Source organism: Electrona antarctica, assembly GCF_951216825.1.
Source record: "Electrona antarctica genome assembly, chromosome: 19".
NCBI lineage: Eukaryota > Metazoa > Chordata > Actinopteri > Myctophiformes > Myctophidae > Electrona > Electrona antarctica.
In genome coordinates this window covers 33,128,059-33,151,711 of record NC_136800.1, presented here as the reverse complement: position 1 = coordinate 33,151,711, position 23,653 = coordinate 33,128,059, and the positions used below count along the sequence as shown (strand labels likewise).

The window sequence follows — 23,653 nt, the reverse complement described above, 5'->3', positions numbered from 1 at the left end:
GTGCGTGCGTGCGTTTGTATAGGATGCCAAATAACCTCAATGGTGACAAATTCACTGCTGTCCTGGGTGGGAAGTGCCTGTGTGTGCATTATTGTGCTTTTAGTGTGTGCCTATAAAAGGTGTGTACCTTATATATCTGTGTGTGTGTGCGTGTGCGTGTGCGTGCGCGTGTGTGTGTGTGTGTGTGGCTGAGGGGGATTGCACAAACTATAAGAGGATCTGGGAGCCATTAGAGCGTTTACGTGTCAGACTACCTCTCCATCAATACGAGCATTTCTCACATGCGTATACAGTGCCCCAGCAGTGCCAGAGCCCCGTTAGCAAGCATTTAGACACCATTAAAACCGTCATCTTATTAAACAAGCCGACACAACACATACTGCACTCCATTCTTCAACGGACCTTCTGCGAAAGTCCTTATTCCGGCTCTCCCTTACACTCGGTCGCACCCCTCCGGCATTCGGCTGTCTGGCGCTGTGCACTATTTACCCTTGTCTGCTCTTCCCCTGTATCCATCTGTTTCTCTTTTACAGCGCTCGTTTGCCTCGCTCGTTTCCTCTCCCTCTCTCCTTCTGTGTGCCCGTCACTGCGTGATGTTTTCCGGATGTCATTTTGTTTTCTCCCCCTATACCATCCTCAGCTCACTTTTCTGAATCACTATCTTCTGTCCCCTTTGTGTGTCACAGGGATCTAAACAGCTAGTCTTGCCATAACTCTTCCCTTTCTCCCTCTCGTTCCCTGGCACTCTCTCCTCCTTCCGTCTCGATTCTTTCCAAAAGTACCCGCTGCCACCCCCTTTCCCACCCCCACACCCCTGTGAGTAATGTGCTTGGCATAATTAGGCCGGCGTATCACCCAAAATGCGTGTGATTTGCATGCCGATAAGATTGGCCAATCGCGGTGGCACCGAGGCAGCAGATGTCCTTGTCACTCGGTGACATCATCAGAGGTGACCCTGAGAGCAGCAGGAATGGCGCCGGTGGACGAATTGAAATCTGTCGTCTAATTGGAGGAATATTTCACCACAGAAACACGACGTGTCGGCCGAGTCCAATTAGGAAAGCACACCCAGATAGCCGACCGCCGCGGTGTTTCATTAGGTGCAGAGAGGAAATCAGGACAGGCATATGCAAGGAGGAGATGTGGCATTAAAACCAGGCATAGTTTGGGTACGAGCTGAAGCTCGTCACCGGCGTGTACCAGTCGCAACCCCCAGCCCCCTATGATTCTATATTTAAACTGTCTCTCCGAGGACACGCAGTGACAATAAAAGACAGAGGGTACTGTAGCTGTGCATTAGTCTGAATAATGACAACTGAATAACAATAATATAGAAAATACTGTTCCTGAAGAAACAGTGTGGGCTCGAGTTGATAAGTGCATTCTGTCGGATGAGACGTAACCCTCCACCTTTTGTCTTCCTATTGGTCACCCGATCCCCAAAAAATCAAGCCATAGTATGGGCTCCAATCAGCAAGCATCCATTCCATACGAATGGTGATAGTTGGATCCAATCGCCCCAACCAGTTTATCATTTATCATCATAACAGCACATATCTTAACATTGAACGACATTATTTTGTATTTATGATGATAAATGATAAATGATAGATGATAAATATATGATAGCCTAGATACATCTTAACATTGAATCACCCAAAGAAAAGGCTGATTTATTGGTTGACCCACATGACGTCACAGCCCAGCAGGAAAACTAGACGTATAGAATAGAGACATGCGATAACAATAGTGGCCTCGCTACTCGAGCCCGCAATAATAAGAGAGTATAATTGTATGGTCATCTAGAAATTAGTCTACCCAGTTGCCGTTTGACCAGTCAGCTATAGCCAGAAGGACCAGTTGACTCTGCAGAATCAGAATCAAGTGTATGAGATTAAAATCTCAAGTAAGTAAGTCAGTCAGTCAGTCAGTCAGTCAGTCAGTCTTTCTGTCTGTCTTCACACACTATTACACAGGCAAGCACATTTCAAGAACATCTAACATCTATAGTAATGATGGCATATGCAATGAATGAGGATGTTCACACACACACACACACACACACACACACACACACACACACACACACACACACACACACACACACACACACACACACACACACACACACACACACACACACACACACACACACACACACACACACAGTGCCAGCGCATCCAGATGCCAGCCGTGGCACCATTAGGCAGAGAACCACCTGCCAGGTTTAACGCTTCCGTCTGTCTGGTACACCTGGCTGCCATCTAACACAGCGCTCCCCATGGAGCCACCACTCTCCCCGTCCTGCATGACCTTTCTCTCTCGCATTCTGTACGCCCTCCTCCTCCATATCTCATCATGTCTCTCTCTGTTTGCTCGTTTCACACTTTCTCTAATGCCCTGGCTAATGCCGCGTTCAAACTGGCAGCTATACAGAAGATCTGAAAACTCACCTCTTCAGACTCCATCTTCGCCCGCAGCACTTGCCGTAGCACTTGCACTAACCTCAATGACCTTACAGGCGTATGCAATGACTAAAGGTGGCCTTACACTAGCCGATTTTTTTCAATCTGAAATCTGATAGCACCACACACTACAGGATAATCGGAGCGGGCAGAGCACCCAAAGCGCGATCCCGATCGCGCTTTGAGCGGTCGGGCACCCCCGCTTAAATGCCCGATTATCGGCTAGTGTAAGGCCACCTTAACCGTGTAATTTAGATAGCATATTAGACATTGCACTCTACATAGAGCTTGCTTATGATCCTTTATGACTATTTCTATGTATCTCTCTGGATTAATTAAGAGCGTCTGCTAAATGCCAAAATTGTAAATTGTAAAAAAAATTACTCATTACAAGTAGGAATTGTGTGAAGAGAGAGAAAAAGAAGAGAAAACACTCGTTTTGTAGCTTTGTAGCTGCAGTTGAAGCCAGATGGCTCAACTTGGCAGATTCTGTAGCAGCTATACGTCAGGCATCGCTTTGTATCTTCATGCCCCTGGCGTCCATTGAAAATGAACGGTAGCCTGTAGCTTTGTGTCTGCTGGTGTGAATACAACATAATGTTTGCCAGTTAATCTCGCTCCCTCCCTCCCTCGCTCAGTCTTTCTGTCCCTCTCTCTTCCTCTCCACTCTCTCATCTCGTAGCAATGCTTTTGTTTCCCCCCCTCTGTATTGTTTACTCTCCTCTCCTATGCATGGGTCAATTGTATTTCCATTTCCGTAGATTTATGTCTCCAGCTATTAATTTGATTCCCTTCCCTCGGCACGGCACACGGTCATTCAGGTGTTCTTGCCTGTGTGCCTTACTGTCAGTTTCCTTTCTGTGCTAATATTATTCACAGTCGCAATAACCTTAAACTGGAAAATGGCTGTCCTTGCCCAGGGTTAGTGACAATGATGACATGACTGACTATTACTTCATTACTTCACTGAATAAATATCTGCTTGTAAGTGACATTTTGGTATAATCCGCACTATAAACATAATTATACTGCATTGTAATATGCACCACTGTATAATTATAGTTATACGAACCCATACATACTCATAATGCTTTATAACAACATAACAGTTTAAAGCATTGCATGATTAAGCATAAATACATTGTATTTGGCGTATACAGTAACGACGGATGATTACAGCTATAATAAGCACTCATATCGTATGTATCATAATGCAATCATAAAGCCTTTTATCCTAGAATACAATCCTCTTAATTTGCATTGAGCACAACTTTGTGACAGCAGAGTATGCGTACTGTGCCGTTAACGCCTGTACTTTGTGGCCGTGACACGTCCCTGACTTCAACCCACTTTTGTGGGTCTGTGACTACTGGCCAATCACAAAGATAGACATAGGCTTTCCTAGAACTGCGGTGGGATCCATAATAACGTATCATCCCACCCTTAAAACAATATACACGGCCAGCGGACACACAATATTCACGAGGAAACAACAACAACACAGAACAACAACAACAACAACCTGCCCAGCATGGAAAAAATACAGTCATGGCCAAAGATAAATCACTGTCTGCCTTCGTTCCAAATGTATGTGTATGTTTCTGTAACGTACACACCGTTTTCCTCTTTATGTATAGGCATGAACAATATGTCAAAATCCATTACAAGTAGCACATTTTAGTCAACATTTATTAATCTGCATGTGTTCACAATCATAATTGTCTCCACCAGGCCGAAGGCATGGGGAGAGAGTATGTTTTGCACTCCATCCGTGTGTGTGTGTGTCCTTCCTTCCGTCCGTCCGTCCGTCCTTCCGTCCGTCCGTTACCAGCTAATCTCCGGCACCGTTGGCCCGATCAATGCCAAACTTTGCACACACACTCCCTGGATGCCAACGATGAACCTCTGCCCCACATTTTCCAGAACGGCCTGTTATAGCGCCACCATGAGGCAGCTTTTCACATTGTTTACCTAAAACTGCACCGATCTGCGTGATACGTTGCATGCACACTCCCTAGAGGCCAAGGACAAACCTTTGACCTGCATTTTCCGCATCTGCCTTTTATAGCGCCACCAGGAGGCCGACTTTTGTAAAACACATTTTTTGATATTACTCCTCCAGATTCTGTCCAAAAATCTCACAAATCGTTACACAGTATCTCTATGGTCATGTGCTCAAGTCGGATCTGTCCGATATTTCATATTCCATCCTAATTGGCTATAATTGGCTTTCACAGTTTGCAAGATTGCCCCGTTTTGAACAAAAGCCTCAAATCATGAACGCAGCATGCAATTTACGTGAAATCTTTCACACATTTTCTTACTAGGCTGAGGAATATATCCCACCCTTTTCACATTGGCCTGTTATAGCGCCACCAACAGGCTGATTTTTGCTAAACACATTTTTGGAACAAAATGCTTCAAAAACATGTTTATATTAATCCTAAACATTTTGCCAAACATCTCACACAGTCCTATCCTCCTGGTGGAGACCTGTGCCCAGAAGGGCACTTTTTCTAGTTAATACCATAGAATGGACATGCAGAAACAATATTTATTGTCTTTGTCATTTAATTTAATTGTACTGTAACTGACCGAGACATATAGTTCAGTTTATTAACCTGTTAAAACCGGAAAAGCATGTACATCTATTTTCTTATTTTTCTAGAAAAATCTTGAAAGTGTGAGAACTACTGATTTAGAAGGCATTTGTTGAATCTGTCCTCAGGTCTTTTTGGCAGGGGGTCACCATGGTCCGTGGCACATGTCAACATGGCGATGACCCCTGATTAATGGGAAAAGTAATTTAGCTTTGTGTAATTAGATTCACATTATCTTATGGTCATGATTGAAGGGGTTGAACAGGTGTGTATAATTAGATTCACATATCTTATGGTCATGATCGAAGGGGTTGAACAGGTGGCGTCAAGGTGACCACCGTGTACCCACTCGCTGCACATGTCAGCAGTTACTCAACTTATGCTCTGGGGAATTGAGTGTTTGCTTACATAATACCACTGAAATTGGTCTTCACACCTGAACATGTATTTTCTGTTTTTCCTAAAGGAGCTGGAGAGAGACTGGGAGGCCCATTATGTTACTGAACACACACTGGGGTCCGCGGAGCATAGCCAGGGGGTCCACGAAATAATTCACATTGTCATTACAATTATGTTCTAATTGGTTTTGCACACAATCAATTTGAATAAAATGACTATTGGCACATGATACATATTGTAGTAGTGGTTTCTGTTTATGACTACGAAATGGGTTTGAATGATTTTGATGATTTTGTTTTTAATAGAAATAGTTCCAGTGGCATCTAAATGTACACATGTAGGCCTAAATGCTTATCTGTGTTGCGAGGAAGAGGGGGTATCTGGGCCAAAAAAGTTTGAGAACCTCTGCTATAGTCTAACGATTACTCTCAGAATATAACGTCCACAAGACTGCCTGTACCATGTAATGGTTCAGGCAAAGAAAAGGAATATTTGCTGTATGACCATTTATAACCCCCCCCTGCACTTTCTCTCTCACACCCCCCCCCCCCCCCCACACACACACACACACACATACATGCGTGCGCACACACACACACACACACGTGCGCGCTCACACACACACACACACACACACACACGTGCGTGCACACACACACACACACACACACACACACACACACACACACACACACACACACACACACACACACACACACACACACACACACACACACACACACACACACACACACACACACACACACACACACACACACACACACACACACACGCGCGCGCACGTATGTACAGGCCAGAAGCCAGCTGTGTGCAAGCATGCAGCATCCTCTAATCTGTGGCTTGCTTGGTGGGTTCTTCCAGAATCCCTGGGCCTAAAAAGGCCTTGCCTGGCTGGGCTGGAACAGTAACACCCTACACTTAGCTGCATGGCGCTAGATAGCCCACACCCTGCTAAACACAGCCAGATGTGGAGGGACAGACCAACTGGCTGACTGACTGACTGACTGCAGGGCACACGCTTTGTTATAAGATCCCCTCGCTCACTATGCTAGAAAATATTCTTTACTGCTACTTCCACTTATCCTCAAGCCTGAAACAACCATAATGTTCACCCTCGAGCCAAATAAATTAACCACATGAATCCTAATGCTGCTCTTATGGCCATGTCGTAATAGGCACACATTCTGCAAAAAGTAGGCGAAAAGTCTTTGAAGTTGGGAGAAGATTTGGCAAATATATAGCAGATCTACAAGCTCACAACACCTTGTAATGCAACGCATTGTGAGCTTATAGATTGGTTATTTTCGCTATTTGATGAACAACAAAATATATATAGGGTTTAAGTTGTACCAGTGCCTGGGATGGTGCTAACTGTAAGCGCTTTTCTGACACCACGAGGGAACAGGAGGTGGTTTTAGGTTTTGGTTTATTTCAGCAGTGGCTGTTTATCAAGGGCTGAGGCAGGCGTGAGGTCACGTCCCACTGGAATACAAACATCACGGTTCCTGCCGTCGTATTTTTTCTCACAGCAGTGATGGCTAAAAGCAACATGTACTTAGTAGGCCAGAGACATGTGCAGATCTGTAGAGCCCATGTATGCTCCAGTTTTACCATCTGCCTTATCGCTTTGCCTCCTCTGCCTTCAGAAAGATGTGAGACGTTAAAGGCGCTCTTTCACCCATCTCCTCCACCCTTCTTTCATATTCTCTCTGTCAACTCTGCCGTCAATCTGATGGGGTAGGGGCGAGGTTTGTGGGATGAGTGAGGGTAACTTTCTGTGCAAGTTCAAGAGGGGCTAACCGTTAAACAATCGTCATGTCACATAACCTCTGAGAGGAGAGATGCACCTGTACTTTACAACTGCACAATAAAATCTTTAGATCTCTTAATTTAACTCTGATAGTACACTCTCAGGGGTAAATTCACAAAGGATTGTCTGGCATTCGTGGTCCCGAAACCTGCACAAATACAACAAAAATAAACAGTATACTTCTCAAAGCACTCACAAACACATTGTGGGTGATTATGTGAACATTTAGTTCCAAATCGACCCTTTCTATGCAAATAAGCCTCATTCTAAATTAAAAAAAAGTCCAATTCATTAACACCAGCGCTAACAGCCGCACGCAGTTAAGAGTGAAGGTAGTTAGCATCTTCAGAGAGGCACATTTATGATGGGTGTCACGCCCAGACATTATAGCGATCATGGCAGCAGGGAATGTAGCCAGGCCAAGACATCATCATGCAGATATTTCTAGCACAGGGGTGTAAAACTCATTTGACTCTTTTTTTGTCTGTGTTCGCATGAATGCTCTCACTCTCAACTAACTAATTTGTTCACAACACGCACAGAATTCCCGGGTTACAGGAATTTGTATACTGTACTGTTTTTTCATACTTTGTCGTGTGTACAGGTGCCTCTAGCCTGCCTTATCCAAGCAACCAATGGCCCTTCAGCATGCATAAAGAGTGTGTGCATGACCTTGTTAATAAGGTTAATCAGAAGCCTGATGGTCTATAAACATAATAAAGCTATTAATTGGAGGCAGAGTAGTCCAGGTCAAATATTTATTTCCCCACGTCTTCACGTACAGGAACAGAAAATATAACATTTCAGGTATCCATGATGAAGGTCAATGCAGACCAAAATGTTGTATTTTGCTGTATTGAACTAGATCATTTTTTTGTCCTTTCATGCGTTGGCTGATATATAGTTGGATTTTAGTATACCTAAATTGGATAGTACAGTGGAAACAGGGAGATATATACGGGTTCAGGAATCGAACCTGCGACTCGGTGTTAGGCTGCATTAGAGCCTATAGTATGCGTCTTAACCAGTATAGGCCATCGGCACTATGCATATTTTCAGGCTTTTTTTTCAATTCAATTCAATTTTATTAAAGTGTCAAATCACAACAAGTTGTCTCAAGACACTTTACAACCAACAAAGATCCACCCAGAGCAAGCAATATTGCGACAATGGTAACGAAAAACACCTCCGCCCCAGCTTCACAAACAACTCAGTGACAGTCAAAGATGCATTCGTACACAAATAAATAGTGTGCCACAAAGCCACCATATAGGCTATACTTTGCATAATTGCCAACGAGGGCAAATTGCACTCAGCTGTGGAACCTTATGGGAGGGTTTGCGCTGGCATATGTTTAGCATAATCATATATTTTGTGTATCAGGCCTGAAGATGAGGCAGATAGCGAGTGCAAGTGACTTACTATCACTATCATGGTGCCATCAGTGCCCACAATCCATTCTTTGTGAATTTTCAATCGAGAATAAATTAACACTGAACTGTTATGAAATATGGATGAAGAAGGGAGCCATGATGTCAACCATTGGTTTCCATAGAGATGTTTTGAAGCCACTATTTCAGCTAATTCCAAATCCACCATCTTGGAATATCTGGTTGTGAAAAGCAACCGGAAACGAATGCTATTGGCTGGAAGAGCAGCGAGGTTTCACTCAGTAGAAACAGTAGAAACTCTAGAAGCATACACTACTTTATCATCAATTTTAAAATTAATGGGAACATAATTTACAAAAACGCATAGAAGACTTTAAACTAACAACAATGTTTACTATGGTAATTCAAATCAAGTATACTGTATAGTCCGATCAAATATCCAAGTAGAAACAGTTGAAACTCTAGAAGCATACACTACTTTATTATCAATTTTAAAATTAATGCGACAATAATTTACAAAAACGCAGAAGACTTTAAACTAACAACAATGTTTTCCATGGTAATTAACACTTAGGCCGCTAGCATTTATTGAAAAATTAGGATCTAATTCACGCCAGTATTTTTTTAATTTGAGCTCTTATTTTGAAAAGCCGCCATTTCCGGTCCATGAGCAGTAGTCATAACCTTGGAATCTACACGGAGCTAGGCGGGCCTTGTTTACAATCTGAAGCCAGACCGGAGCTCTGGAGAGCTCTACATTGTCAGATCTGTGCCGTCAAAGAAACGCTGTTTTGACCAAAATGCCATCTGGGACAAGGAATAGGAGATACAGGCGATTGAAAGAAATTGATAGAATGGATTCTTATGGCGATGACGATCTAAGATGGGCGATCCAGTGCTGTGCTAACAACACAGCTAGCTAACCGGCTAACGTGAGTAGCATTTTGGCTCGAGCAATCGAACGCGCTATAAAAGCTCAATTGCCGAAGGCCGTCGGCAATGCCGTTAAGCGTCAGTATCAAAATTAGGCTTCAATTGACTTCCGCATTGACTTCATATGCAGCGACGGAAACTTGCTGCCTGGTTTGGTCTGAAAGGTCGAGTCAAATAACAGCATGAGCTGAACTTTCTGTCACAACCCATGGCAGAAGACAGCGTATGGTATGTGGACAGGTTAACGAGCGACAGCCTCAGGATGACCCGTTTCCTCTGAGGCCATGAGTGAGAGAGCCGCTGCTTCCATGACGTGTGTGCGTGGGCGTACTGGATGCACATCGTTAGATTGTTTAGATAGCTGAGTGCTGTTTGACTGCGTTCTGCGTTGTTTACCGTCTCCGCTGTGCTAAATTAGGTGTTTCCCCCGAAGAACGCCAACGTTCCAGGACCTTAAGATGACATAAACGAACTTGGACGGAATGTGTATGCCTTGGACAGGTTATTTTGGTGTGTATGTGTGTGTGTGTGTGTGTGTGTGTGTGTGTGTGTGTGTGTGTGTGTGTGTGTGTGTGTGTGTGTGTGTGTGTGTGTGTGTGTGTGCCTGCCTGCCACATTTATTTGTGAACGTGTCTTTCTGTGTGTTTTGGCAGAAATGAGCCAAAGTATCCCTTTGGCATGGACATGACTGAGTGGAAAGGGACCATGCGAGAAAGAGAGAGAGAGAGAGAGAGAGAGAGAGAGAGAGCGAGAGAGAGAGAGAGAGAGAGAGAGAGAGAGTTAGCAAACGTCACTCAGCCACTTATCACGGTATCACAATGATTTGGAAAAAGGTCAAGCTAACTAGCCGATCCCCAGCTGACAGATCCATTGTCACACTCTGGCCAAGGGGAACGAGTGCAGCAGAGAGACAGATGCTTAGACCCTCTTCTATTAACCGGAACAGGTCATTAAACACAAATAATCGCCTCAGTGTTCTGATGGTCCAGTGACTAACTCACTCTATCTCGTTTCCCCCGCCTTCTGTTTTTCTCTATCTCTCCCTCTCCCAGCTCTCCGTCTCCCTCTCCGTGTCTGCCACTGTAAACATCGCAATCAAGAGGAGAGTTGACCTTCGTCCTGTGATGCAATAGCCCTTTGGTGTTTCACAGTGACGGCTCTGATGTGCGATACACAAACAGTCGCTTTGCAAAATGTACACGGGATGTGCGTTACGGGCCGGCGCAGCGCAGACCAATTTGCCAGCCAATTAAAATGCCATCCGTGTTCAACAAACCAAGCGGGGGGGCGTTTCAGTTCAACAAGATTTTGGAATTGCGATTAGACTTGGGTCGAGGCTATGGTACTAGGGGAGGCTATGGGAGGTTGAGTTACGCGTTGGTGTCAGATTAATTTTCAAAAAAGTAAAAGAAAAACATAACCCCCCCCCCCAAATTCGATTCCGTTGGCTGAATTCAAATGGGATCAATGTCTGCCACAGAGCGCCACTGCGATAATGAATACAATCTCTGGGTCTAACGTCACACTCCGTAACACTTTCTCTCCTAACCCTTCCAATCTCCTTCGCATCAACCTGCCTTCGAGTACACTGTGTGCTTATACTGTAACAAGGCTTTAACTTGCGTCATCATGGCTCACCAGCGCTGAGTTATGACATATAGCAGTTCAGATTCCTCATTAGTCCAGAGAGAGATTACATAAGACTTTGACTTATAGTAAATCCCTCATGGTATTCTGTGTGTGTGCGTGTGTGTGTGTGTGTGTGTGCGCGCGGGCGTGCGCGCGCGCGCGTGCTCAAAAGTGGGCGAGTACAAGAAAACCCACCATCTGCCAAGGTGGGTCACAGCTGGCAGGCCATCTCTTCTATCGATCATGCTATGGCCTGTGATATATCATTTTCTGTTACGTTAAATGGGGTGTAAGTGATATTTATTTGTTAAAAATAAATGTTATATAGCTCTATACTGCCATAGTAAACATCGCTAGAGTTTTTAATAACAGAGGTCTCTCCAGCGCTTAAGCAAATACATTTCAGGTCGGGATAGCAGAAGAGAGAACTCATACAGAATTCAGGATAAAACGAGTGAAATTGGAAGTTGATGAAACAAAGAAGTGAGCAGACAAAATTGGAACTGGAACACTAAAAATGAAAGCGTCTAAATGGGTACTCTCTCCTGACTGGATGGAGTTGGTGAAAGCACCTGAAAATGAATTTTCTGTTTATTAAAGATCTGGAGAGAACAAACACTTTACAGAGTCTATACCTGGAGGCTGAGAAATGAATTTGTGCGAATTTTAGGAACACAGTAGGATAGATATATCCATCCTGCCCGATTTATACAACCCTCTAACAAAGAATAATGGAGGATATACAGGTATATACGTACAGTATGTTGCCAAAGCACTTTTAAGTATTACAAAATGCAGGTTAAAGATGAAAGAAGATTAGGCTTTTGTCATCAGAGCTTCTACACTTTGAATGCCCTGCCCCTGGAGACCAGGCTCGCTGAATTGGTCCCTTGATTTAGATCCCCATAAAACTCACTTTTATAGATTAGCTTTTCAATTTTATTCATCCGTGTTTTGATCTTACCCCCCAAACCCTTTAGGGCGAGGTCGCTTCTCACCCTCAGGCGTCTTACTGGTTATTATTATTATTATTTCTATTAAACCTTTATTGAGGTATAAAACCTCTTTTCCAAGTGAAGTCAAGACAGGGACAAAGCTGTACAATTATGAAGCTGTCAATTTACTTCTTTACTAAACAAGTGTGTCTTCAATTTCAAATAGCAAGACGTTTTGGAAGTTGAGACAGAGCTTCTGTACATATACCACCACCTTTATCCACTGGGCGATAGATCACATCCGTTTTTTTGGACGTTTTTGAAAGTATATCACGTTCTGTTCTCCCCACATCTCAGTGATTGTTAAGACTTCATTAGATTGGCAATACAAAACATAGTATTTCAATTTGATAGATCTATAGCATTTAAACATCTCAACTTTGAGTTTGAAAGAATCAAGGCTGGTCTGTCGCCTCGTGGGTCATTGAGCTGGGGTGATCATCTTTTAAAACAGGGGTTCTCAACCCGACATCTGACACGCTGGATCCTGACGCCTAAGTCGCCTCCTAGAAGTGGACTTGTTTTCTAGGTCAGGGTTGTTGAGTCTCTATGGTTATACTTTCTTGTAACGATAATCAATGGTGTCTATTTGCCCATGCACTTTGATCTGTGATGTTACTCCCTGTATTTGCCCATGGCCGTACTCTTGTAGGGAGTGCTAGCCTGAGCATCCAAAGTTTGTGTGAGTGCGTGTGCGTGCGTGCGTGTGTGTGTGCGCGCACGCGCACGTTTTTTCTATTTTTTCACACCTGCTTCTTGATTATTCAATGGTCCTACAAGATGAGCAAGATTAAGTCAGTTTTTGGTTATGTACAGTAGGCTAATGCATTTTTAATCACAGCTTAATTTTAATTTGACCACATCTTGTTGGATTGTGTTTAATTAACCTGTGCAGCACTTTGTTCGACTCATTTTTAAATGTGCTATATAAATAAAGTTTGATTTGATGTCCCCCTCTGAATAAGTGAACACATAATTCCACATCACCATAACCCTAATCATTATGGTTATATTAAGGCCTAATGCATTCATATCTGGCTGCTTATTTTCAAACTCCAAACGCACACGCACAGACACACACACACGCACGTGCACGGCCACACATGCACACACACACGCTCACTCACCATCGAAGGCCTTGTACTGTCCGGTGAGTGAGGTCTGCAGGGCACGTCCGGCTTCTTTGAGCAGCCCTTCCATCTCCCTGCGACTCAGACTGGCCAGGCTGTCCTCCATGCCGCTGGTACAACACGTGTACCCTTGGGGACAGATACGCAGGTGCTCCCCTGGAGAAGAGATGAAAAAGATCAGGACATTTTACTTGACGATTCATTGTCATACACATAATTGCCATCAATGATTTTATTGTGTTTTTGGCATTTAAAGGAGCATTCAGTGATTTGGGTGATTTTGAAAACCACCCAGTCCGCCCCGGTAACAAAATGTGCACATGCACACTCTACAGTGGGGGGGAAGTGCAACAGGCCAACAGCATGTGCACCAAGGCCCGCCCCCACTCGATCATGATTGGAGGAAGGCCCCTCTCATCCTGATTGGATGAAGGCTTTGCCACCCGCCACCAAAACTGAAACTAGGGTTTTTTGACCCCAGGGGCTCACTGGGGACAGGGAGGAACTCCTTATATAGTCAGCACACTCTATAGTAGGGAGGATTATCCAGAAAATAAGTGATATTTGAATTAAGTCAAATCACTGAATATACCTTTAACATCGTGAACATAAAGTACTGTATGTCTGTCTAAGCCCCGAACCCCCCCCTCACCAAAGTCACCTTTTACAGCACCAAGACAATGACACAGGCTTACTTTCACAGCATTGACATTTGACAAAAGGTGTAGGAGTGGAATCCATTTCTTGACTGCTGTTGTGTGTATACTGTAGATGTCGGCTTTGTCTTTTTTCTCTTTCCTATCCTATATCATTATGGTTGTTATCATGTTACTATTCTGCTACAATGTCCGAGGAGCCAAACAAAAGTATGTTTTACTCGTATGTACAGTACCTGTACAAACAATGTAACAATCGTGTTGTATAATGAAAGCGATACAGGTATTGTACAAGCTATACATTGAATGAGTGCATCGAGGGGATCAACCCTGCATGTTTGTGATATCACGCAGGTGGAATGGAGATAAAGATGGAGATTTGGCATGTTGAACAGAACAGTGCTTCTCAACCTTTTCTGCACCAGGAGGACCCACTTTTGAACATCTCAAAAGTGTTCATGAACAGTAGGTGGGATTGTGAATGAATGAATGAATGTTATATAACTTATATTATCGTTAAATCGTGGTGTTTTGCCAATTATTTGGGGGCCTACTTCCGAGATCCTCACGGCCCACAGGTTGAGAACCGCTTGAATAGAACACATGGACTGAGGATGATGGAGGCAGCCGGCAAGCATGGCGAAGGATTTTACAGCCTTGAACCCAGGCCCCTTGGCAGGCTGGCTGGCTGTCTGTCTGCATGGCAGGATGTGGAAAACTCTGTGGCCCTGAGAGCAGCAGAGCGAGAGGGGGCATCAACTCCCCTACAGCCTTAATAAGCGCCTCTGACTGAGGGTATGTGCATGTGCTCACACACACACACACACACACACACACACACACACACACACACACACACACACACACACACACACACACACACACACACACACACACACACACACACACACACACACACACACACACACACACACACACACACACACACACACACACACACACACACACCATATGCGTGTCCGTGCGCACACATGCGCATACTCCGAAGACCAGGAAGGTGGAATGTGTCCTTTCCTTGCAAACTTCAAAGGGAGGGCAAAAGATAATGGACACCTACCTTCAGATGTTTATAAACTATAGTCCATATCTAGCAAAAATACCAGATGCTTTTTAAAATATAATTATATGGAAAGGAGTTCAGTGAAAAGGTGGCTGTCTGGTTAGCGGAATGTTTATTCAATGAATTGAATAAACATGATTCACAAGTTGAGGAAGTTGCTAGTTCTACATACAGCACGTACCGTACCTACTGTGCTTGTAATATTGGCCTATGAATGTACACTGTAAATGTCAAGTGTTACAAACGGCTATATTTACAATTCTCTGCAGCCTTTTGTAGTTTTTGTCTCCACCAGGCCGATGGCATGGGGAGAGAGTATGTTTTGCACTCCGTCCGTGTGTGTGTGTGTGTGTGTGTCCGTCCGTCCGTCCTTCCTTCCTTCCGTCCGTCCGTTACCAGCTAATCTCCGGCACCGTTAACCCGGTCGATGCCAAACTTTGCACACACACTCCCTGGATGCCAACAATGAACTTCTGCCCCGCATTTTCCAGAACGGCCTGTTATAGCGCCACCATGAGGCAGCTTTTCACATTTTTTACCTAAAACTGCACCGATCTTCGTGAAACGTTGCATGCACACTCCCTAGAGGCCAAGGACAAACCTTTGACCTGCATTTTCCACATCTGCCTTTTATAGCGCCACCAGGAGGCCGACTTTTGTAAAACACATTTTTTTATATTACTCCTCCAGATTCTGTCCACAAATCGTTACACAGTATCTCTATGGTCATGTGCTCAAGTCGGATCTGTCCGATATTTCATATTCCATCCTAATTGGCTATAATTGGCTTTCACAGTTTGCAAGATTGCCCCGTTTTGAACAAAAGCCTCAAATCATGAACGCAGCAAGCAATTTACGTGAAATCTTTAACACATTTTCTTACTAGGCTGAGGAATATATGATATATCCCACCCTTTTCACATTGGCCTGTTATAGCGCCACCAACAGGTAGATTTTTGCAAAACACATTTTTGGAACAAAATGCCTCAAATCATCCAATTGCCATCAAAGGCCAACATGTTTATATTACTCCTAAACATTTTGCCAAACATCTCACACAGTCCTATCCTCCTGGTGGAGACCTGTGCCCAGAAGGGCACTTTTTCTAGTTTTTATTTTATTTTTATCCCATGATTTTGCAACCCCTTTTTTTCACCCAGTGTCAATTATCTAATGTAATCCTGGGCGCTACACTTCCTCTGCCAACCTGGGGGGGGGCAGCGGACTGACCTCATGCTTCCTTCTATGCATGAGGAGTCCAAGCTGCTTCTTTTCACCTGACAGGGGGGAATTTCGCCGGCCGGACGTAGCGTGTGGAAGGAACGCGTTATTCCGACCACTTCCTTTCCCCTCCATCAGGTGCCCCGGCCGGCTAGCCTTTTGTAGTTAAATGTTAAATTGAATGTATATTGATGATACAATTGTCCCTGCATGGAGCCTGATTGAGTTGGCTGGGAATAGCTCTGTGCAAAGCAGCCTGAAGTAGTGCCTAACGGGAGCCAATGACAATGAGAACAAGCAAGCCACGGCCGACAGATATCTGAAAAGAAATTTGAAATAAAATTTTAAGAGGGTGATGATTGAACCATCATCAATTTCAACCTCTGAAATTTGTATTTCAAATTTCTTTCACTAGAAACATCAGCAGCAACACAGGTGCTGGAAACGGACCATATGCTCATACACCCTTCAATCACAGACGCCCACAATCCTACACAGCGTATTTATAAGCAAACCCACGCTCATTCTTATCTTCATGTTCGACATCTCTCACCATTACCACAAATGACAGCTCATCAGTGACTAAATTGCCAGCCTCCTCCTGCATAGCATTCACCATGTCGACAGTCTATGTGGGTTCATGTGTGTATTATTATCATTGTAACAGGCTCAATTGTAGGACAGACGGCAGCCAAGGTTTTGAAATCACAAGGTTCTGTATATCCCTGAGATATACAGAAACACAGTTCTGCTTGCCCTGCTGTGGTCGCGTTTGGAAGACAACGTATAGCTGCGGAGAACAAGGGAGAACACACTGTAATGTTCTGTCTGAACATTACTTCGCAGTGCTTCAATTAGCTCAATGCACAACAGGCGCAGCACCGAAGTCACACCTAGTTCTGAGACCGCTTAAATCAGCCATCAACCGTCCCAATTTCATGTTCTTTAATATCTGCACATCTTTAGTTTCGACTCTATGAGAAGTTCTGAGCTCAGAGTCTTGACTAATGCTCGCGAGTCACGCTTGTCGGAGATTTGATCTCACGGGGGTCTAGCTCCAACTGTCACCATCCCTTGTGGTAGTTCCTGGACTCGTTCAGTAGTGTTAACAGGTTCAACAGGATGGGTAATTATATTGTACGCTGTATCGAAAACATGAAAGTATTCACATGGTCATTATGGATGTCAATAGAGCGTCGCAGTCCCGCCCCCTACCATGGACCAGGAAATGAATGCATTTTTCCCATAGACATTTCAAAAAGTATTTATTTAAAGACGGTTACGCCGCGGACAAAGCCAACTCGAGTCGTGAAAACTCATGACAACACAAACAATATTTTGGACCAAACAAATAATTACAAAGAAGAAAAACAACAAAAAAAGTGTTGTAACCTGCCGTTTTTTTCTTCTTTCTAATTATTTGTTCGGCCCAAAAAATTGTGTTTGTTATCATGATTTGTCACGACTCGAGTTGGCTTTGTCCGTGGCGTAAACATCTTTAAATAAATACTTTCTGAAATGTCTATGAGGAAAATGAACGGAGAATCATTTCCTGGTCCATGGTAGGGGGCGGGACTGCGACGCTCTATAGAGGGTATGCGCGTGACATCATATACCCGGAAGTTATGTGGGAACGCCTACTGAGTGGCAAAAAAAATCTGATTGCATTAAACGATGTTAAACTGACTTTGCCACTCACTTTGTCACTCGATTTTCCACTCACGTTATGCATGCGCTTACCCCCTATAGTAAAAACGGGGTGTTAAAACAACATTCCGCTGTTAAAAATCTGGTATTTCTACAGCCTGATGTGCATAATGTGCATAAAGGAAGCGGTGGCCATCTATTTTAGGCTTTTTAACCTTTTCACCAGAAGAGTGCCTTGGTTTTCCTGTTACCCTATTCCCCCGGCACCTCAAATCCTGGATGGTAACGCTATGTGACCGAGACCCAAATGTGCAGCGATGGGCGAGCTCATGGATGGATCTACACGGGTGCCGAGCCACACAGCCCGTTTCAATGCATAACATTGCCATGAACTGGGATGAGAGTGTCCCAACTGAAACATTTATGAGAGTGCCAGAGGAACTGTTCTTTCATATCATTTGAATTTTCAGCTATAAAATCACACACACACACACACACACACACACACACACACACACACACACACACACACACACACACACACACACACACACACACACACACACACACACACACACACACACACACACACACACACACACACACACACACACAAGAGAGAAAGAGAGAGAGGGGGGGGGGGGGTGTATGAAGAAATGTTAAAATGGTTCAAATTGAAAATGGAAGAAAATTATACATCCAAGCAGCTACGAAATTGAGGGTATATTTTCTCAAAGTAACATTCATCTAAAGGGCCACGAGAGCGAATATCATGTGTCAATCATATTCTTTCAGAATTCAGAATCAACGGAATAGATATTTCACCCTTTTAAGCATTCATCTGAACATTTTTGATGTCCTCCCACACATCTCCATATGCATAACCCCCCCATGCCCCCCTCACACAGACAGAAACATCAGAAATTCTGCAAAGTACAGTGGACCAAAAGCCTTTCATGCCTTTTACGACTTCACAGCATTTCAGAAGATGATTTTAGATTGTGAGACTGGACTTAATACTCTGCCTCTAAGGCTCCTATCTCTCTCACTTTGTCTCACTCACTCTCTCTCTCTTCAGTCAGTCAGTCAGTCAATCAGTCTTGTTGGTGTTGTGCCAGTGGTCTGTCTTGTACTAAACAAGTGTGTAGATTGAAAAGTTCCATTGGGCATCAGATGGTATCACAATCACACCCTGCCTGCCAGAGACCTAACTCCGTCTCATTGATACTGCCATCTCATCCTCATGCCCAGCAGTGACGAGAGCTCCGTGACTCATTCTAGCGGCTGCTTTTGGAACGTATCTCGTCGCTGCCGCCAGGCATGAAACCTCGTATCTCCCCCGTTTTATGTTAAAATAAATCTTCGTAAATTAACGCCCTACATCACGATACAACTGATACAAGAGTGACACAAAAGTAGTGAAAATATCGCAGATCTACGAGCTAGTTCTTATAGACCCAAACCGCACCAATGATTCACCATGCAAAAAGTAGTTGTAGTTCATTGAAACCATTATCCCCAATGGCAGTTGCAAGGAGTTGCATTGGTGTGACATGTCCTTAAAACATATATATTTATTTGCTGCATTGGTGCGGTTTGGGCCTAACTGCGATGTTCACTGTTTTATAATGTTTTTATTATGTGTGTGTATTCGCCAAGTGTAATCCTCCCCACCTTGGCTTTCTGTTCCGTCCGTCCCTCCCTTGCTCCAGGGCCCACGGAGATCTTCTTGTATTTCCAGGTCTGCCCCAGTGTTACCTCAGGCCTCTCTCATACAGTATGTAAACACACGTGTGTGCGTGCGTGCGTGCGTGCGTGCGTGCGTGTAGATGCGCTCTCTCACCCTCACCCTCTAATATCGTTGCTGTCGGGAAGAAACCACCTAACTCGCTTTTTTAGGTTTTCGATTTACATTCTTTTCATAAATCAGTGCTATTGATTGTTGTGTTGGTTAAAGCAATATTGAACCAATGAAAAGTAGCAAAACCTCTTAACTCTATTGGACAGATTGAACCGCAGCAAAAGTAGTTAATACAGCATCACAACCATTTTAACCACTTTATCCATTTATACGTTGGCTATTCAAAAATGTCAGATGTACAAGCTCACAGTGGGTCACTTTGTGTCATGCTACGAGCTTGTACATCTGCTATTTTATTTATTTATTAGGATTTTTTAATGAATCACTTGTATTATTATATTTTTTGTTTTACATATTGTTGTTCTGGGGGTCCCTTTCACAAAACCTGTTCGAGTCCGCAGTCCGAGGCCAAATACATTTCAATTTGGGGGTCCTTGACATGAAAAGGTTCTGGAAGAACCACCGCTATTATAATAAAAATAGCTGAGATGTGAGCTTGTAGATCAGCTATTTCGCTGCTTCTGTGTGACACTCTTGTATGATCAAGTAAGGCATTTATTGACCCAAAAAACGACCAAAAAAGATACAAGGTTTCTGCCCAACAGCGTCAATATTTCGTCTTCTTTTTGCCTCTGGTCTGAGCCATAGGTGGTCCTCTGTTTTCCATGTAAGGCACGTGGAGGCAAACTTGCGCTTCATGAATAAATTTAATTAGATTTTTTAATTTGCAGTGGTAAACCTTGCTTGCTTATCAGCGACACAGTTGAAAGGCAGACCCCCTCACACCCCCCTCACACACCCCTCACACCCCTCACACCCCCTCACACAGCATGGGAGCAAATCCACGGCATAATGTGTGACACTGGGGTCTGCAGTCTGTGACACTTAACAGCAAAAATCTCACATTAATCTCACTTTATACTTGCTACTTGTTACGGCATGTGCTGCATGCCACAATAAATCACTTAATACTGTTACAGAATGTTTTGTTTTTTTGTGTGGACAAAGACTTTTTCAGCCTCCAGAAGGCATATTTTGGAATGATACATGGCTCCGCAAATGTAGATCTTTAGATTACCACTGTCTCGGGACCACCCTGTCCAATTTATCTGTCTTATTGGCAAAAGCTACCAGACAAAACATGGCTTTCCTGGCCTTAAAAACAGATTTTGTCTGTAGTGGGGGCTGTACACTACATGTCGTTGCAATCGGGGAGAAACCTTGTATGAGCATTATTAAAACTTTTTTTCTGTATGTCAGAGTATGTTAACAAAACAATTGGGTTGGTTGTATTTTGTCCCCTTGCTTTTCTATTGAGACATTTAGACAAAATGCTCATGTCTCTCAGGCCAGGTCAGGTGATATGATATGATATGATATAGTACTTTATTGTCAGTTCACACTGAAATTTGTCTTGCGACACAGCAGCCAAGTATGCAGAACACATATATACACATTTGACATAACATAAAGAACAAGACAATTTACATACATAAAGACATGAAGACAAGAGCAATATCCACCGCTTAGATTATCCTGAGGCTACTACGACTCCTGATTAAGCCTCAAGGTCGACTGGTGGACAAAGGACCTCTTTAGTCTGACCTTATTGTATGCTGGTATACACCATATCTCCTTCCTGAAGGTAGCAACCTATATTCTCCATACAACACATGCTTAGTATTAGAGGTGATATTCCTTGCTAACCTTAGGATGCTGTTATCATACGTGGATGTATAAAGTTTCTGAAGTTGTTGTCCAACAATCTTTGAACAAATGTTCAAAGATTGAAGATTGATAGGAAGTGGCCTGCTCACTCCGAGTCCTCATGCATGCATGAGGAAGCTGCATGAGCTCAGGCCATGTTAGCAGCTCGTTACTAACTCATCGCTACCTCGCGGTTACAATATTAACGCTTCGGATGACTTAGAAAAACACCATAGCCAACATTAGCTTAGCCGATTTAGCTTCCAGTTCATTTTGGGGGTGAATTTTGGGATCTTCAAAATAAAACTTGGTGCTGCAAGGCCGTGGCAGGATGAAGGGACTACAGACTGAAACAATTCTGGCAGGAAATTAGTTAATTGTATTTTTTGTGTAAACACTGTATTTGTTACTATTGGTCATTGTTGTCTCTGTTAAATGCAGAGCGACTTCACTGTTTGAGCTGATAACTACATTTTGTCTGTTTTAACCCATTTTGGGCGGGAACCCCTTTTGGTGTTAGCATTATGTTATGCTTTAGCTATTGAAAAATAGCAGATCTACAAGCTCATAGCGCGCCACCGAGTGGCGCGCTACGAGCTTGTAGGTCTGCTATTTTTGAAAAATCGAAGAACGACTGACATGGAAACATAGCTTTTTAAGACATTTTTAGAATCTGATCTCAGGTCAAAATAAATCTGTTTTTATTGTATACATTTTTGTGTGGACTGCAGGGAAGACTAGCGACCACTTTGGACCAGGGAAGACTAGCGACCACTTTGGACCAGGGAAGACTAGCGACCACTTTGGACCAGGGAAGACTAGCGACCACTTTGGACCAGGGAAGACTAGCGACCACTTTGGACCAGGGAAGACTAGCGACCACTTTGGACCAGGGAAGACTAGCGACCACTTTGGACCAGGGAAGACTAGCGACCACTTTGGACCAGGGAAGACTAGCGACCACTTTGGACCAGGGAAGACTAGCGACCACTTTGGACCAGGGAAGACTAGCGACCACTTTGGACCAGGGAAGACTAGCGACCACTTTGGACCAGGGAAGACTAGCGACCACTTTGGACCAGGGAAGACTAGCGACCACTTTGTGGAAGCTAATGGGGATCCGAACAAAGAATAAAGAATAAATAATTGAAAAACATGAAGAATAATAATGTAAAAGGGAACGGTTTTGGACATAAGAGGTTTCCACCCGACAGCGACGATATGTACTGCGATAAATGTAAATTACTGCGGAATTGAGTGTTTTTGAGAGCACTGCTCTGTCATTATAGTGAAGCTTCAGCCTGGAGACTATTGATCACAACCGTACCGACTTCATTTCACTCATCAAAGCCATTGATTTCCATGCATGGCACGGTGCGCGCTGAAACGCACGCTGTCTGCTTCTCATGACTGTGACCCGATGTTAATGAAGGCTGGTGATCTTTATTGGACTGTGTGAGCTGCCTTTTCCATACCGCACGCACGCGTGTGAATGTGTGTGCGTGTGTTCTGTGTTTGCCATTATTGGCAGTCACTCTATATGGAAAAGACACTGTCACCTGTATCCATAACTGGCAGTCTGCTTGTGTCTAGCTTGTAGATTGCAGATAATCATGTGATCACGGTCTTTGCAGGGCATTTTGACCCTGATAATATTTGGATTTTGACATGATGATTTATGTCTTTAATTGAAAATGCAAATAAAGAAATTAAAATGTGCGTGCGCACACGCATGTGTGTGCATGCATGCATACATAGCATGTGTCTGAAAATGCCTGTGTGGACCCATCTGTATGTGTGCGCACATGGGTACATGTCTGTGCATGTCAGTGTGCGTGTGTGTGTGCACGCGCACGCACGTGCGTGTGTGTGTGCGTGCCTCTCGGGTCATCTGGGACAGGTCTGCTTTCGTCACCGGAATCAGAACTGGAGCAGTGTTCAATTTTTTACGCACCACATATTTGGAACAAATTCCCAGAAAAAGTGCACATCTGCACATCAACTCTCAGCTCTTTCAAACCACTTAAACCCTGTATGGTTGACCGGAGTCCCTCAGGGCTTCATACTAGTGTATTTTATGTTTCTGCTGTACATTAAAGATATTGTT

General features: G+C 43.8%; 1 protein-coding gene across 2 annotated transcripts in view; it reads right to left on the bottom strand.

The window, feature by feature from the left end:
• gpc1b (glypican 1b) overlaps positions 1–23,653 on the bottom strand; it is a 117,175-nt gene that overhangs the window by 35,803 nt on the left and 57,719 nt on the right. For both annotated transcript variants that reach the window (XM_079488752.1, XM_079488753.1), the window contains one exon: positions 13,371–13,529. In XM_079488752.1, the coding sequence (XP_079344878.1) occupies positions 13,371–13,529 (159 nt within the window). The remainder of the gene's footprint in view (positions 1–13,370; positions 13,530–23,653) is intronic.